The sequence below is a fragment of the Mastigoproctus giganteus genome, chromosome 3 (genome assembly GCF_048544385.1).
Source record: "Mastigoproctus giganteus isolate SK-2022 chromosome 3, ASM4854438v1, whole genome shotgun sequence".
NCBI lineage: Eukaryota > Metazoa > Arthropoda > Arachnida > Uropygi > Thelyphonidae > Mastigoproctus > Mastigoproctus giganteus.
The window spans coordinates 204,551,652-204,568,660 of record NC_143577.1 but is presented as its reverse complement, the minus strand read 5'-3'; the positions used below and the strand labels follow the sequence as shown (position 1 = coordinate 204,568,660).

The 17,009-nt window shown below is 36.8% G+C and overlaps 1 protein-coding gene across 1 annotated transcript in view; it reads left to right on the top strand.

Annotated features, from left to right (window-relative positions):
• The window catches only part of LOC150088619 (cytochrome P450 3A5-like), a 158,859-nt gene that overhangs the window by 100,502 nt on the left and 41,348 nt on the right, over window positions 1-17,009 (top strand). Inside the window, exons 5-7 of the mRNA XM_090370270.1 lie at window positions 523-611; window positions 5,554-5,699; window positions 10,748-10,863. Coding sequence (XP_090226396.1) covers window positions 523-611; window positions 5,554-5,699; window positions 10,748-10,863 — 351 coding nt within the window. The remainder of the gene's footprint in view (window positions 1-522; window positions 612-5,553; window positions 5,700-10,747; window positions 10,864-17,009) is intronic.

Genomic DNA, 17,009 nt, shown 5'->3' with positions numbered 1-17,009 from the left:
ATCATAATATCTCTTTGTCTCTGCTAGCAAAATTCCTGTACATCATAAATAAAATGCCATATATTGTCCTGCAAGCCTGTCTACACTAAAATAGAATTTTGTGTCAGATTGCGCAATTACTGTTAAGTCATTTTCATTATAAGAAAATTATTTTCTTATGAGGTTTGGCAATCCTGCTGTGGAATTACCACAGCAGGATTACCAGAAAACATATCAACAATTGTATTTATAAGTAGTTCCGAGAAGTTGATAAAACAAGCATTGAAGGGCATGATGAAATGAATGATTTATCATGCAGTTATGGCTGTTTTTAAACTTAAAGAAACTGTAAAAATCTTGCAAACCCAATGTGGTCAATTTGACCATGACTACCCACTTATACAAATATGATCATAATATAAATCTTTAATCTGTTTCTGTACTAGTTTGCTTAATATTTAATGTTGTTAATATTTTGAATAATACAAGTTTTATTTATTTATTATTTTTTTTTTTTTCAAAAATATATCTTAAAAAATCTAGATGGTGCCTCTAATACTGCAATGTGTAGATAACGTTCTTGAAAGCATCAAGGTAGCATCGGAAAAAAAACAACCAATAGTTTGTAATAAGTAAGTTTTTTAATCTTAATTAAAAATATAGCCATGGGTTTTTGTTTCCAATGTATATTATATATAGCTATGAATATTATATATTAGCAATCAGATTAACAGGAGTCCCAATAGGCCTTGTAATAACTTATTACTAGAGATCCAGTTTTGTATAAATTTACAACCAGGATATTACTCTCAGTATTTTGTTCCATTTCAAGCCTCATTTTCATGTTAAGCAAATAAAATTCATATTATCTCTTTATACAGGTTCCACAAATAGTTTGTTATCCTATTCCTAATTGACATATCAAACAAATGCAGATTTGTATATCCAATTGCACCAACCAAATTTTAAATGTGCAGTCCTGTGGTCCTATTTTGTTCAGACCGTGGCTTTATTCATATGGGATGATTTAATACTTAAATAATTCAGTAACCTTAATCGATATTCACTTTCTCAAAGCAGAAAGATCAATACTCCTTTAAATAACATCTAAGAAGTGGCAACTGAAGTTTAACCTTGACAAATGCAAAGTACTGCATATGGGTAGAAGTAACCCCAGAGAAACGTACCAACTGTGTGGTACTACACTTAAGGTGGTAGAAAATGAAAAAGATCTGGAAGTAATTGTGCAGTCAGATATGAAGTTTTCTGAGCAATACAGACAGGCTGCCAGGGCAGGTCATGGGGTTTTGTCAATGATATATAGGAATTTTGCTAGCAGGGAAAAGGAGGTGATTGTCCCTCTGTATAAGGCAATGGTCAGGCCATGCCTTGAGTACTGCATACAGGTCTGGAGGCCTCATTTTAGGAAGGATATAGATTTGCTTAAGCATGTACATAGAAGGGCAACAAGATTGGTGAGGGGATTGAAAGGATCCTCTTACCAAGAGAGGCTTAAGCTCTGCAAATTGCAGTGGCTGGAGACTAGGCACCTGCACGGTGATCTGATTGAGGTGTATAAGGCCTTGAATGGGTTGAGCATTCTGAATTCTGATGGGATCCTTCCACTTGTTCAGATTACGAACCTAAGGGGGCATAAATCCAAATTACGAAAAGACAGATGTAGAATAGATGTGCGGAAATTTGCCTTTAGCCAGCGGGTGGTTAATTGCTGGAACAAACTTCCATCTGTTGTTTTGGAAGTTGATAGGTTAAATAAATTTAAGGAGGAACTGGAATGGTGTGTTTTTTTTTTTTTTTTGGCTAATGCTGAATAAGCTCATACACTTGCTTTCTTGCATCACATGCCACTACTACTACTTTCATATGTGAACACTTCCCCAGTCTTTTACTATTGAAAGAAATTGCTAATATTTTACATTGAACTAAATGCAATATTTACACCATAATGCAATTAATTTAACTCTTCCATTTCTCAAGTAACTTTACGACATAGCCCGCATCAGTGTTATGTTATGGATGTACTTCGCTTCACTTGCACTCCAAATAAATAAATAAAAATAAAAAACACTGGTTCCAAAGGGTGAAGTATATTGCATTTTATTTTAAATGCATGCTATAACCCCTATGGCTGGGTTTTTTTTTTTTTTTTTTTTTTTCCTTCATGTTATTTCACATCTCATCAATGAAAAAGTAGGTACTGCAAGTGAACAACCTGGCAACCTATTAATGAACTGTATTCACAATATATGAGATACGTGATGGTGCATAAGGTTTAAAACGTGGGAACATTATTTTCAAGGGGCACCTTTGAGATGTCAATACTGCTTGGTTAAAATAGATTATTAGGGCAACACATAAAGCAGATTTGCTTCTGTATAACAGATTTAACTAATTTATGGACATTAGCTACAATATTTAGTTACATGATAAATTTAGAATAAAAATATTTCTGTCTTCAGATTTGCTCCAAAAGTTTGTCCAGTTCTTCCTTGAATTTATTTAAGCTATCAACTTCAACAAAAACAGATAGATGTCTGTTCCAGCAACCATCTACCTGCTGGCTAAAGGAAAACTTCTGCACATTTTTCTACAACTGTCTCTCCTCAATTTGAGTCTATGCCCCCCCAGGTTTGTAATCTGAACAAGAGGAAAAACACCATCAGCATTGAGCCTGCTCAAACCATTCAGGGCCTTATACACCTCAATCAGACACCTCGCAGGTGCCTAGTCTCTGGATGGTGAAATTTACAGAAATCAAGCCTTTCTTGGTGAGAGCACCCCATTTATCCCCTCTTCAACCTTGATTGCCTTATACAAAGGGATAATCACCTCCTTATCCCTGCTAGCAAAATTCCTATACATCATTGACAAGACACCATGACCTGCTCTGGCAGCCAGTCTGCACTGCTCAGTAAACTTCATATCTGACTGCACAATTACCACCAGGTCTATTTCATTCTTCACTACCCTGAGTGTGCTACTGCACAGTTGGTACATTTCTCTGTGGTTACTGCTACTCAAATGCAGTACTTTGCATTTGGCAATGTTAAACTTCAGTTGCCACTTCTCAGCTCATCTGCCCAACTTTTCTATATCCTGTTGCAGTAGCATACTGTCTTCTACCACTCAACCATCCTTTTATCCATTGTAGCAACTTTGTCCTTAATGCCATACTGCTCCACTTTGTATAGTAGTGTTCCACGTGCAACAGTATCAAAAGATTTTCTGAAATCCAAGTATGTGATATCAAATTTATTTTTTGCATCCAGTTCCTTTGTGACTACATCATAATATCCAATGAAGTTGGTCAGACAAGACTTCCCCTTAACAAATCCATTCTGTCTGAATTATTACTGCATTCTTGTCTAGATGATCCTGCAATGCTTCTTTAACCAGTGACTCCATTATTTTCTCCATAACAGAAGTTAGATTAACAGGGCTGTAATTACTCATGTCACCCTTTGATCCCTCTTTGTGAATTGGGGATACATTTGCATGTCTCCATCCTTGGGGACCTTCTCTTATTCCAAGGATGCTCTAATAATTCATATTAATCAAATTTATTTACTGTACTCCTAGCATTGGTGTACTTGCAAGTATACATGCACCTGTTCTTATTCTTAGTTACCCTAACACAGCCCATGTATTTACTCGTTTCATGACTCCCAGCATTTCCTGAAATCCCAAGGAACTTGCTTTCTAGGCTGCTGCTCATTCCAATAGAAGCAGTGCAAGAATCACTTCTACCTCTGCCTGTCCTACTGTTAATCTATTAGTCTGTGAATCCTCTCAAGCCAATAGTTTTCCAACAAACCCAACACTGCCTCGATAGCATCAGCAAATATTCTTGTACCCTTTCTATTTAAATGTATTCTATCCCAGTAGAAACATTCTCTTCTGTTAAAAAGCACTGTCCACGCTGAGAAAAATTCTACCCTATGTGCTTTGCATACTCTTTCCAGGGGCAAAATGATTGACGAGGATATTATCATATATTCCTTCGTATTGTGTCTGGGCAGAATTGCAGACACTTTTGATTTTAACCCTAACTCATGACTTTTTTTTTTTTTTTCAGCATTGACCTGTACTTGTTAAGTTCACAGACCTCCTACTCTTAATGTCATTAGCGCCAACGTGTACAATATCACCTTTTGTGCCCTTAAAAGATACTGCCCTACAATGTCATCAACTTTTTTAATGACTATCAATTTTTTTTTTACATTTAATCTTCAGAAATGAACTGAAAACAAACACTAAGGTACTGGTCAAGCTGTGGAGGAATCCTGGATTATTGTAGTAGCGAGAAACTGTTGGAGGGGATTCTTTATTTTATCCATGACTAGAGTCTTTAGGATAGCATTAAGGTTTTCATCTCCTGTAGTATCTGGATAGGGAGAAATCTGCATAGTTACTACTTAGTGGTCTTGCAAGGAGTGGATGGTATAAAATGTATGATTTACAGAATTGTCCACTGGCAGAGTCCTCAAATGTCTAGACGAATGATATCACTAATCAGCATTTTAGCAGTAGCAGCTTGCATTGCTGAGTCAATCCTAGTTCGGATTCTCTCATAGCCTACTGTATTTTGATATGGAGGATTTGGAAATTATGAGCAGCTGATGCTTACGCCCATTTGAGGATCCACTATTTATCTGTTGTAATGACCCCAGGGTTATGTGATCTGTAGAGGCTTAAATTTCCACTGCATGTGTGATGCTAAAGATATGGTAAAAATAAAGATATATTTTCTAGTTGTTATAATTTTAGTATATTTAATGCCTCCAACATATGGGAGGTGTTTTGCCTGCTACCTGAGCCTATTCCCAGGCATGGAGGTAGATAATTTAATACTGTGACATGAATGTGGATTATAGAAACAACCTCAAGGTCAGCATGAGTGCTGGTCTGCCAGAGTGGGAACTCCTTATAAAGTTGGCCGAAGGCAGGTTGGAATTTTCTTGTAAGAAAAGACAGAGTATAATATGCCACTGTGTGACTGATGTGCACACAAAAACTTAAAGCACTAAAACTTTTAAAAGTTTATATGCATTTTAAAATGCAGGTAAACTTACTGCACATAATCTTCCAAAGTCTTCTCTTTCATGAATTACAGGGTTTTAAAATTAGGTAATTATTTCCTATATATTCTTATGTGGATGGAGAGATAGATTGATTTCAGCTTTTAAACATTTTGGCACGGAATGTCAGAGCATAAAGCAAAGGCTTCAGTACAATCAGACCTGCTTATGACATGCTATATTTATTTATAGTCTAATAAGCATAGATTATTTTTCAAGAATAGTTTTTTTCTTCTCCTTTGAAGCAATTAGGTGCTTTGTTGGAGTGAGATGGGGACAGTGGGAGATAGACAGAATAAATTTAAATATTTAATATTTCCCCTTCCATTATTTTTTATTTCAAAAAGAAATATTACTGATTCGTTTAAAACAAGTGTGTATTTTCCTTTAAAATTTCAAATTTGGAATTGTGCATGCACGTATCATATATTCTATTTATCTTCTCAGTTTAAAATTCTTCATATTTTATTATCAGGTTGTTTGGTGCCTATAGTATAGATATCATTGCTCTTTGTGCATATGGAGTAAAGATAAGTGCTCTTAAAGATCCCAGTAGCCCTTTTGTCACCCATGCAAAAATGTTTTTGGAAAGCAGCTTTTCCTGGAAATCATTTATGACAGGTAAATTTCTTTATATTATCTTTAGCATTAGCATTAGTAGAGGCATATGATGCAAGAAAGTAAGCTTATGCAGCATCAGCCAAAAAAAAAAAAAAAAAAACCTCCCATTTCACCCCTCCGTTTGTTCCAAATGCCTGTCCAGCTCAGCCTTAAATTTATTTAGGCTATCAACTTCCACTGACTAAAGTCAAATTTCAACACATCTGTTCTACAACTGTCTTTCCTCAATTTCAATCTGTGCCCCCTCAGGTTCTTAATCTGAGTAAGAGGAAGAATCCCATCAGCATTCAGCTTGCTCAACCCATTCAAGGCCTTATACACCTCAATAAGATCACCTCACAGGTGCCTACTCTCCAGGTGGAGCATTTTGCAAAATTTAAGCCTTTCTTGGTAAGAGCAATCCTTTGTTCCCCCTCACCAATCTTGTTGCCCTCCTTTGTACTCGTTCTAGAAGCTCTACAACCTTCTTAAAATGAGGCCTCCAGACCTATACACAGTACCCTAGGTGTGGCCTGATAATGATATATAGGTATAGCAAAATTCCTATATATCATTGACAAGACTCTATGACCTGCCCTAGCAGCCCATCTGCACTGTTCCCCTCACCAATCTTGTTGCCCTTCTTTGTATTCCTTCTAGCAACTCTACATCCTTCCTAAAATGAGGTCCTCCAGACCTGTAAACAGTACTGTAGGTGCAGCCTGACCATTGCCTTGTACAATGGGATAATCACCTCCCTGTCCCTGCTAGAAAAATTCCTCTATATCATTGCCAAGACTCCATGACCTGCCCTGGAAGCCTGTCTGCACTGACCAGTGAAATTCATATTTGACTGCACAATTACCCCCAGATCTTTTTCACTTTCCATCTCCCTGAATGTAGTACCACACAGTTGGTATGTTTCTCTTGGGTTATTGCTACCCATATGCAGTACTTTGCATTTGTCAATGTTAAACTTCAGTTGCCACTTCTCAGCCCATTTGCCCAACTTCTCTAGATTCAGTTGGAGTAGCATACTGTCTTTACTGTTGTTAACAACCCTGCCAACCTTTGTATCATCTGCAAACTTGGACATTAATCCTGATATACCTTCTTCAATATCATTGATTAATACACAAAACAACAATGGGCCCAGCACTGAACCCTGGAGAACTCCACTAATAACATTTGTCTACGAAGAGCAGTATCCATTGATTACCACTCTCTGTCGTCTCCCACTCAACCATCCCTTTATCCATTGTAGCAACTTATCCTTAATGCCATACCTGTCCAATTTGTACAGCAGTCTTCCATGAGCAACAGTATCAAAATTTCCTGAAATCCAAGTATATGATATCAAAATTATTTTTGACATTCAGTTCCTTTGTGACCACATCATAATATCCAATCAAATTAGTCAGAGAAGACCTCCCTTTAACAAACTCATGCTGTGTCTTAACTATTACTGCAGTCTTGTCTAGATGATCCTGCAATGCTTCTTTAACCAGTGACTCCATTATTTTCCCCGGAACAGAAGTTAAACTAACAGGTCTATAGTTACTTGTCATCCTTATATCCCCCCCCCTTTGTGAATTGGGAATACATTTGCACATCTCCAGCCTGTGGGGACTTCCCCTGAATCCAAGGATGCTTTCATAATTATGGCTAAAGGTTTGCTTAGTTCCTTTGCTGACTCCTTTAATATAACTGGATAGATCCCATCAACCACAGGTGCCTTTCTTATGTTTAACTTCAATAATTTCTCCTCCACTTGCTCTCAGTTATTACAAAATCACTTGGCTCCCTGTTAAAGTTTGATAAACTTCTGGCATTCCTCTCATTGAAATACTGCTCATGTGTGAATGTAAATGCAAAATACTCATTCAGTTTATCAGCTTCCTGAGCATGTTCATCAATAGTCAACCCATCATTGTTAAGTGGTCCAATCTGATTCATCTCTTTCCTTCTAGATTTACATAAGCAAAGAACTATTTGCTGTTTTTCTTTGTGTCCTCTGCCAAAGATTTCTCGTAATCTGCCTTCGCCTACCTAACCTCCTTTGTGACTTGATTGCAGACAAGCTTATATCTGCCATAGGCTTCTGGGTTGCCTGATAACGTATATGCATCCCGTGCATTTTTCTTCTCTGCCATATGTCTCATTAGTTCATCTGACATCCATTTAGGGCTAAATCTTGATCAATATTTCTTAGTTAGTATGAAAAGTCTAGTAGCTTCCAAGATTATTTCTTTGAATGCTTCCCATTTTGAATTTGCTGTTGGTAACATCATCAGTTGGTCTCCACCATATAGAATTTAATACTGTCTGAGAAAACAAAAACCCTTCCCTTCCCTTTATCCTTGATGGCAGTTGCATCTTTAAGTAAATCCCACGTCAGTACCCTGTGATCACTGTCACCTAGTGGTTCCTTTTTCTGCACATTCTTAATGCATGAATAATCACTGCTGATAATCAGATCAAGGGTATTACTCCCTCTGGTTACCGCCCGAACATGTTGCTGTAGAAAACATTCTCCAATAAATCGACAAAAGTCTTGCTAGCATGCGAGTGACCAACCCACAAGTTCCAGTCAATATCTGGAAAGTTAAAATCCCCCATTATAAGACATTCTGATTTACTGGCCCACTCTGTTTCTCTGCACAATTGCTCATTATACTCATCAGATTCGCTAGGCCTATAACACACACCTACTCTTTTTCCTTTCCCAGTGCTTATTTCACACCAAACAGACTGAACATTGCATTGTCCACCAACATCAATTGGATGTACTTCCTTAGATTTTATGTGTTTCTTAACTAACAGCATAACCCCTTCTCCCTTCCTGTCCTGTCTATCCTTTCTGTACACATTGTACTACCCAAATTCCAATTCTACACTGCTTATATTGTGGGACTCCATGTCTCTGATATCCCAACAATATCTGCCTTTGATGTGTAGCCAGGTGGGAAGGAGCAGCAGTGCGTAGCACCCGCTTCTTGATTAGACTGGGGTTTGAGCCCATCACCACCAAATACGGAGGATGCGGAAAGGTCAGGGAATGACCACCGCATATCCCGGAGCAATATGGCCTTAGTTGCTAATGCTCCTAAAAACCAAATAACAACACACGCCTTTGATGTCTTGACTAGCACTTCAAGCTCATCAAATTTATTAACTATACTCCTAGCATTGGTGTACATGCAAGTATACATGCACCTGTTTCAACTCTTAGTTACCCCTGGCACCTCTGTAGGCAGGTGTGGAGGAGCAGCAGTGCATAGCACACGCTTCTTGATTAGACTGGGGTTCGAGCCCATGACCACCAAAGTACGGAGGATGCGGAAAGGTCAAGGAATGACCACCACATATCCCCAGAGCAATATGGCCTTAGTTGGTAATGCTCCTAAAAACCAAAATAACAACAACAACAACTTAGTTACCCTAACACAGCCCATGGATTTATTTGTTCCACGATGACTCCCAACAGTCCTGGAAATCTCCATTGTCTTGCTTTCCATGCTGCTGCTCATTCTAATATAAGCAGTGCAAGAATCACTTTTGCCTCTGCCTGCAGCCACTGTTAACCTTTTAGTCTGTGTATCCCCCCCCAAGCTAGCAGTTTTCCGACTCACCTAACACTATTGTAACACTGTCTCAATAGCATCAGCAAATATTCTTGCACCCTTTCTATTTAAGTGGACCCCATTCCTGTAGAAGCATTCTCTCCTGTCAACAAGCACAGACCAGGCTGAAAAAATTCTACCCCTTGAGCCTTGCATAATCTCTCCAGGGCCAAATTGATCGACAAGGCTCTCATCATATACTCCTTCTCTTGTGTCTGGGCAGAATTGCATACACTTTCACATTCAACCCTAACTTGCGACTTTTTTTCAACATTGACCTGTAAATATCTTAATATATAGAGTGATTATAAAATAACTTCTGTGGTTTTAGGCCTGATCTTTCAATGTACTTTATGGAAGGATGCCTGCCATAAGAATATTCCAGAGTTTTAACTATGTTGAAATTTTGAAATATTCCTATGGCAGGCATCTTTGATGCTAATTTACATAGGTGTAGTTTGGGTTTTTACCACCAGGTACTAATAATAATCATTCTGATTATTATTAGTTCAAATCAACAAAATAAATAAATATGTATTTTGTTTATGCTTCAGCATGAACTCTAGATCAGATAAGTTTAAAATTAATCATTTTGACAATTAATATAATCATCAGTCACATTTAGTAGAATTGTGAATTTTGTTCAAGGCATGGTTTAATTGAAATATGCACTGTTGCATTCCCATGTTTGACTGCTCGACAATGTGAGGCACAAAAATAAATTTTCTGTTTGTAGTCTGGGATAGCCACATAGGGTCAGAGGAGTTTATTCTCTATCCTACTGTATAGATAATGTGATGTGGAAATGACGCAAATTACATTACTTCCTAAATGACGCTAATGCAGTCACTAACATTGAATCTTGATGTGAAACATCTTTGGAGGCACCTACTAAATTTTGGTCTGACAGTCAGTGTTTGGCCCATTGGCGAAAACAAAAATGTAAATGATGCACATTATGTCACTTCCTAAATTATGCTAATGCAGTCACTAACATTGATTCGGTAGAGTAAGTAACGGACATTAGCATAAAATGTTACATTGTTATTTCAGGTTGAAGTAAAACCAATGAATGATGTAAGTTAAATGAACATTTATGTCCTTTAGGAAGTAGAGTGTGTTTAGTGTCAAACGGCACCAGGGGTTTCCCCCATTAGGAAGTAGTGGGCATGAGCTCACGCCTGCTACTTTCTAAATGATCCTAATGATGCTAATTCGGTAGAATAAGTGTGAGCATAAGACGTTACGTCGTTCATAACTTCGGTTCTAGATGTTTGATTTAAAAATGGTTCTGTTTTTAAATCAAAACGGTCAAAGATGTTTTCACGTAAAACATCTTTCTTGCATACAGGATACATTGCATTTGTTTTTTTTTTGTCTGATGTTGTATAAGCTTGCTTTCTTGCATCATTTGCCACTATTGATGCTAAGTTACATATCTTTCAGTGCTCTTCCCATGGTTTATGAAGTTGTTTAAAGTGTCACTTTTTAATACAAAAGCTACCAAATTTTTTGAGGACTTCAGCAAAGATTTAATTAAAACAAGATGCCAAATGAAAACTGTAAGTAATGATTTTTCATAAGATAAAAATAAATTGTTTGCATATTCTTTAACAGTAATGATACCATTTAACAAACTAAATAACTGTGCAGTGATTGTATAGTTGGTTTGCTAATTGTCACTTATTTGGAGAAGTCAGAGTCAGATCCTTTCCATATCAGAAAGGATCTGTACTCCATAATGGAATACAAAATGTGTGCAAGCTAAAAACAAGATCAGCTGGGGTTTTTTTTTTTTTTTTTTTTGTATGAATCCACACTTTTTCCCCCAAAAAAATTTTGGGATCAAATATTATCAACATACTTTTTGAAAACAGTATATTTGTGATATTTGAATAAATTCATTCTAAAGACAAATGTGTTTATGTATTGAAGACTATTGTAGAAAAATGAACACTGAATATACCACACAAGAAATTTAATGTTGTAATTAGCATTATACTTGGTGAAGTTCAATTCTACTACCTGAGTAGAATTGCACTTCAGTCAAAGTAAAATAAATGATTAAAATGAGATAGAGGTGTGTCTCCACACCTCTATCTTATTGTAATCATTTGTGATTTTCATAGTAAATAAATGAAATAAGATCAGGGAGCTTGCAAGCATCACCTTTTTAAAAAGGACATTAATGCTTGTATATTTCAAAAAAATAGCATATTTCAGTTGTTTTACCACTTTACAGCCAAATGTCACTGGTTGACCATATGATACATCCACAGAAGGAAATAATGGATTAAACTTAAAACCATAACATATACCTTTACCATTGCACTTGATACATTCCTTTTCAGAATTCACAAGCATCATGTACCTTAAAGAGGTGATGAATGTGAGTTCTCTATCCTTATTTCATTTTTTTACTATGAAAGTGAAAGTGACACTCATATCTAAGTAGATATGGAGGTATCCTCTGTAAGAAATCATGAATTTGCACTGCTGCAGGTGAGAATTGCTCTTGATCTTCATATTTTTATGGTTTTTATGATTTGTTGAACAGCCCTTGTAGGAAACAGAAACTTTCACTTGTAAGAATTACAATATTTGTAAATTTTCAAATTCTCTTACCACAAGACTAGTTCTGCAAATTTGTTTGGTAGGCACTTGCAGGGAGATCTGATTGAAGTGTTTAAGGCTTTAAATGGGCTTAATGACGATGGTGTTCTCTTTCTCAGATAATGTACACAAGGGGACAAATAAATTGAAAAAGGTTGGCTGCAGAATAGATGTGTGAAAATTTGCTTTCAGCCTGAAAGTAATTGATTTTCTCTTTTGCTCTCAGCATTACTTTTCTTCCAAACAGCTGTTCACTCTGTACAATTTTCAAATCCACTCTACCACTGAATATTGTTCCCACATCTTTGGGACAGTGCCCCCAAAAACCTTCTCTGAAGTTCTAGGCTCCATTCAAAAGAGAGTAGTTAGGTTAATTAATGACTAATTTCTAACAGAGTCTATCTACTCTGTCTCATAGATGTACTGTTTCTGCCATGCCTTTTCTATAGATACTTCCATGGGCACAGTTTTTCTGAATTGGCTTCTATAATTTCCACTTTCTCTTCCAAACCAGTCCAAACACATGCCGCACCCAGTCAGCATCCTTTTAGTTCAACTTCACACTCATAGAACCAATTTTTCATCTTCTTCATTTGTTCCTCCAACTTCCATTTTCTGGAACAACCTCCTTTCATGTGTATTTCCTGAAAATTATAATCTATAGAAATTCGAGTCTAATGTCAATAAGTATCTTCTTTTATCTTATCAAACTTCAACCCATGCACTGTACTTTAGGTTTTAATACCTCTCATGCCTGTGATTGCATTTAAAAAAAAAAAAAAAAATTATTGCGGAATAAATTGCCACCTTAGGTTGTTTAAGTGGGTATTTTGAATAAATTTAAGGAAGAATAAGACAAATTAGGAAGAATAGGGGCTTAGAGGGGAACAGGTATCCTGTGTTATCAACTGACACTCAGCTTAAAACACTGATGGATCCAATATCTCTCTATTACAGAAGATTTAGGAGAAGTCCGGTTGGCCTGCCTCCCTAAAATCCACTCATGCACACCTTCTTGATGGTAAGTCCTGTTACGTCACTTAGGTGGCAACGAACGTGTAGAGTGGTTCTCTTCAAGACGCCTGGTCAGCGTGAAGAGGAAAAGACCAAACCTTCCAGCATATGACAGCACGACAAAAATGGCCCTCAGTCCCCAGCAGCTTTCACTCTCCCTCTTACGGCAGCGAGAGGATCAGAGTGGAAGCAGAGGGTGCTAAGAATCTCTGGGTACGACCAGGCTGCCATGCACGGAAACTGAACTTGGCCTTTTATAACGTACAATCACTCATCGGTGAAGACAGTATATTAGAGCTGGAAAAGGAATTAGAAAATGTGAATTGGAATATCATCGGTTTGGCTGAAACAAGAAGAAGAAATGAATCACTTATAAGTTTATCAAGTGGAAATCTGCTGTACACCAATGGAAACAGTGAAAGGAGTGAAGGTGGAGTTGGGTTTCTGGTCCATAAAGATTTTAAAAACAACATTTTGGAATTCAAAAGTACATCACAAGGGTGTCAAGACTAATACTCGAGATTTCTAAGAGGTATAAGCTAAAGATTATAATGATTTATGCACCAACATCGAGCCATGGTGATGAAGAGATTGAAGAAATGTATGCCGAAATTGAGATTCTTCTAGATGTGCAGAAAACCCACTACACTATTATTATGGGGGACTTCAATGCTAAGGTTGAAAAAGGCAAAACAGTGCAGAGAGAGGAACTAGAGGAAATTTTGGAATTGGTGAAAGAAATAAGAGGTGAAAGACTTGTGGAATTTGCAGAATCTCAAGGACTGTCAGTAATGAACCCTTTTTTTTCAAGAAAAGGGTGAACAGAAAGTGGACATGGAAGAGTCCAAATGGATTAACAACTAATGAAATCAACTTCATCCTCACTAACAGAAGATATATTGTGAATGATGTTACCGTCCTGAATAAGGTAAATGTTGGAAGTGATCACAGAATTATACAAGGAGCAAGGGAATGATGCCAGCAGTGGGGAAGATGGATTGCAAAGTAGCAACACATACAACATACCCGATATTCTTCCTGATGAGGTGAACATGCATTGAAGAATCAGAAAGCCCCGGGGGAAGATGAAGTTACTGTTGAGTTGTTAAAATTGGGAGGAAGAGACATAACACAAAAACTGGCAAGGCTCTTCACAAAGTGCATTAGAAAAGGTGTGATACCTAAGCAGTGGAATAATGCAATAGTTTTGCTGCATAAGAAAGGAGATAAATCAGAAATTGGAAATTATAGACCAATTAGCTTGTTATCCCACATCTACAAGTTGTTCACAAGGATCATTACTAACAGATTAGAAAGAATACTTGATGAGAATCAACCGAAAGAGCAAGCTGGCTTTAGGACAGGATTCTCAACTATGGATCACCTTCACGTAATATCACAGCTAATGGAGAAAGAAAATGAATATAAAACACCATTATGCCTGGCATTTGTGGATTATGTAAAAGCATTTGACTCCATACAGCATAAGGCAATGTTTCAGGCACTGGAAAGACAAGGCATAGATATCCCATATATTATGATTTTGAAGAAAATATATGAGTGCTACTTCCTTTATTAGACTAGACAAAGACAGTAGGAAATTTAAAATCGAGAAAGGAGTTCGACAAGGAGACACGATATCTCCGAAGCTGTTTACTGCTGCCCTTGAGGAAGCTTTCAGAAGATTAGACTGGTCGCAGAAAGGAGTCAATGTGAACGGAGAGTACCTAAACCATTTACAATTTGCAGATGACATTGTGGTCATAAGCCACGATCCCAAAGAATTAGAGGAAAATCTTAATCAGTTATGCAGAGTTAGTAAGGATTTTGGACTAAAGTTGAATATGGCTAAAACAAAAGTAATGATGAACAGGTATGCCACAGAAAGGGAAATAATGATTGAAGGAGCAGTAATTGAAAAAGTGGAGTCATATACTTATCTGGGACAAGTTATTAGCTGTAATAATGATAAATGGCTGGAAGTCAAGAGAAGAATAGTTTTTGGATCGATAGCATTCAGAAAATATAGTCATATACTGAAGAGCAATGTCCCAGTTTGTCTGAAACGTAAAATAATAAACCAATGTATACTCCCCACCATGACTTATGTAAGTGAAACTTGGGCACTCACCAAAAGAATGGAAGAGAAGCTGAGAACTACACAGCAAAGAATGGAACGAATTATATTGGGAAACAGACTGTTAGATAAGAAGAGAATCACATGGATTAGGCAGCAAACTCAAGTAAAGGACATTCTTATAAAAACTAAAGAACTAAAATGGTCTAAAGTCTAAAATGGGCAGGACACATAGCTCGAATACATGATGACAGATGGACTAAGAAAATAACAGAATGGTACCCCCAAGAGGAGCTAGAAGAAAACCTGGAAGACAAAGGCAGAGATGGATAGATGAAATTCATGAGTTTTTGGGTAGTAAATGGATGGTCAGTGCTCAAAAAGAGAAGGAACTGGAAAGTTGCTGGAGAGGCCTTCATCCTGCAGTGGATTGAAAATGGCTGATGATGATGATGAAGACAAATTATTAGAGGGAATGAACAGATGTGGTGAGGTAGTTTTTTTTTTGTTTTTTTTTTTAATATAAGCTTGCTTCCTTGCATCATTTGCTAGTACTAATAATAAAAAACTAATAATAAGCACCACATAAGACCAAACCAAGCTGCATCACATAGCACTGCACAATTGACTCATGTGCATGGCAGTCAGTCAAGTTTATGCCTGTTCAGTTTTGCCTATGTAACAGTGGATGTAACACGTGAAGAACAGTATGCTATTCAAATTTTGTTTCTGTCCATATATGTAGCACAGCTCGCAGGTGGTTTAGAATGTTTAAAGATGGACATGATTCAATTCGATTCACAAAACTCAGTGGCCCTGGAATATCAGTAGGAAGCATGCACTGTATTCTCCATGACAATTTACATATGATGTGTTTGTGCATGCTGGGTTTCAAGACTACTCACAACTGAGCAATTCAGGTTTGCATTGAGGTTTGTTGGGAATTTCAGTGGATGGTTACTGAAGATGGTGAGCTTCTTTACAAGGAAATAATGGTGGATGAGACATGGCTCTATCCTTTCGATCCAGAGTGTAAGCAATAGAGCTCTGTTTGAATGTCTGTCTCATTGCCAACACTGGGAAAGGCAAAAGTTGGCTTCTGCAGGAAAGGTAATGATCATTTCTTTTTTTTTTTTTTAACATTCAAGGAATGGTTTAACAGTACGTTGTGCCATGTCATATGACTGGTACAGAACCTTACTACAGAACCATGCTACACACTTTGAAAGATCACAAATGCATGCAGGTTGTGGATTCTGTATAAAATAATACAAGACCTCACATTGCTCATACTCTTATTGAATATTTAGCCAACATTAGTGTCAGATGTATTCTTCGTCTGCCCTTGCACCCTGCAATTTTTTTTTTTTTTTTTTATTGTTTCCAAAGTTAAAGAAAGAGCTGTAATGAAAATGTTTTACAAAATTAGTTGTAAAGATGTTGGAGGAAATTCTCAAATGCATTGCAAAAAATGGCTTCACCACATTTTTTAAGAATGGCAGAAACATTAGAGTAAGTGCATTTCATCAAATAGGGACTACTCTGAAAAGTACCATCAAAATATGGATGATTAATGAAGGTGTGTTATGAAAAACAAATTAACTTTATTTTATTTATTTTTTTTTATTTTTATTAATAACAAGATACACAACAGGTAACCATTAACATCGTATCTGAGAGCAGTACAATGTGAACAGAGTTGATAACAGTAATAAGAAATCCAAAAGTAAGATAAACCATTGATATAGATTCAAACATTAAAATCTTATGTACAAAAGAAGTTGCATTAAATTAAGTTACTGTTATCAAAGAAGAGTGGTAAAACGCATAATAAATAAATAAATTAAATAAGAAAAAAAAATAATAGATTATAATAATTAAATGAGAGCTAGTCACTTCTCAGTTCAAGAGAAGAGGCATACTTGTGGATAGAGTTCATCACTGATTGGGAATTATCAAAAAAGTCAGAGACATTTGCTGATTCTGTTTAGTAGACTGAACTTC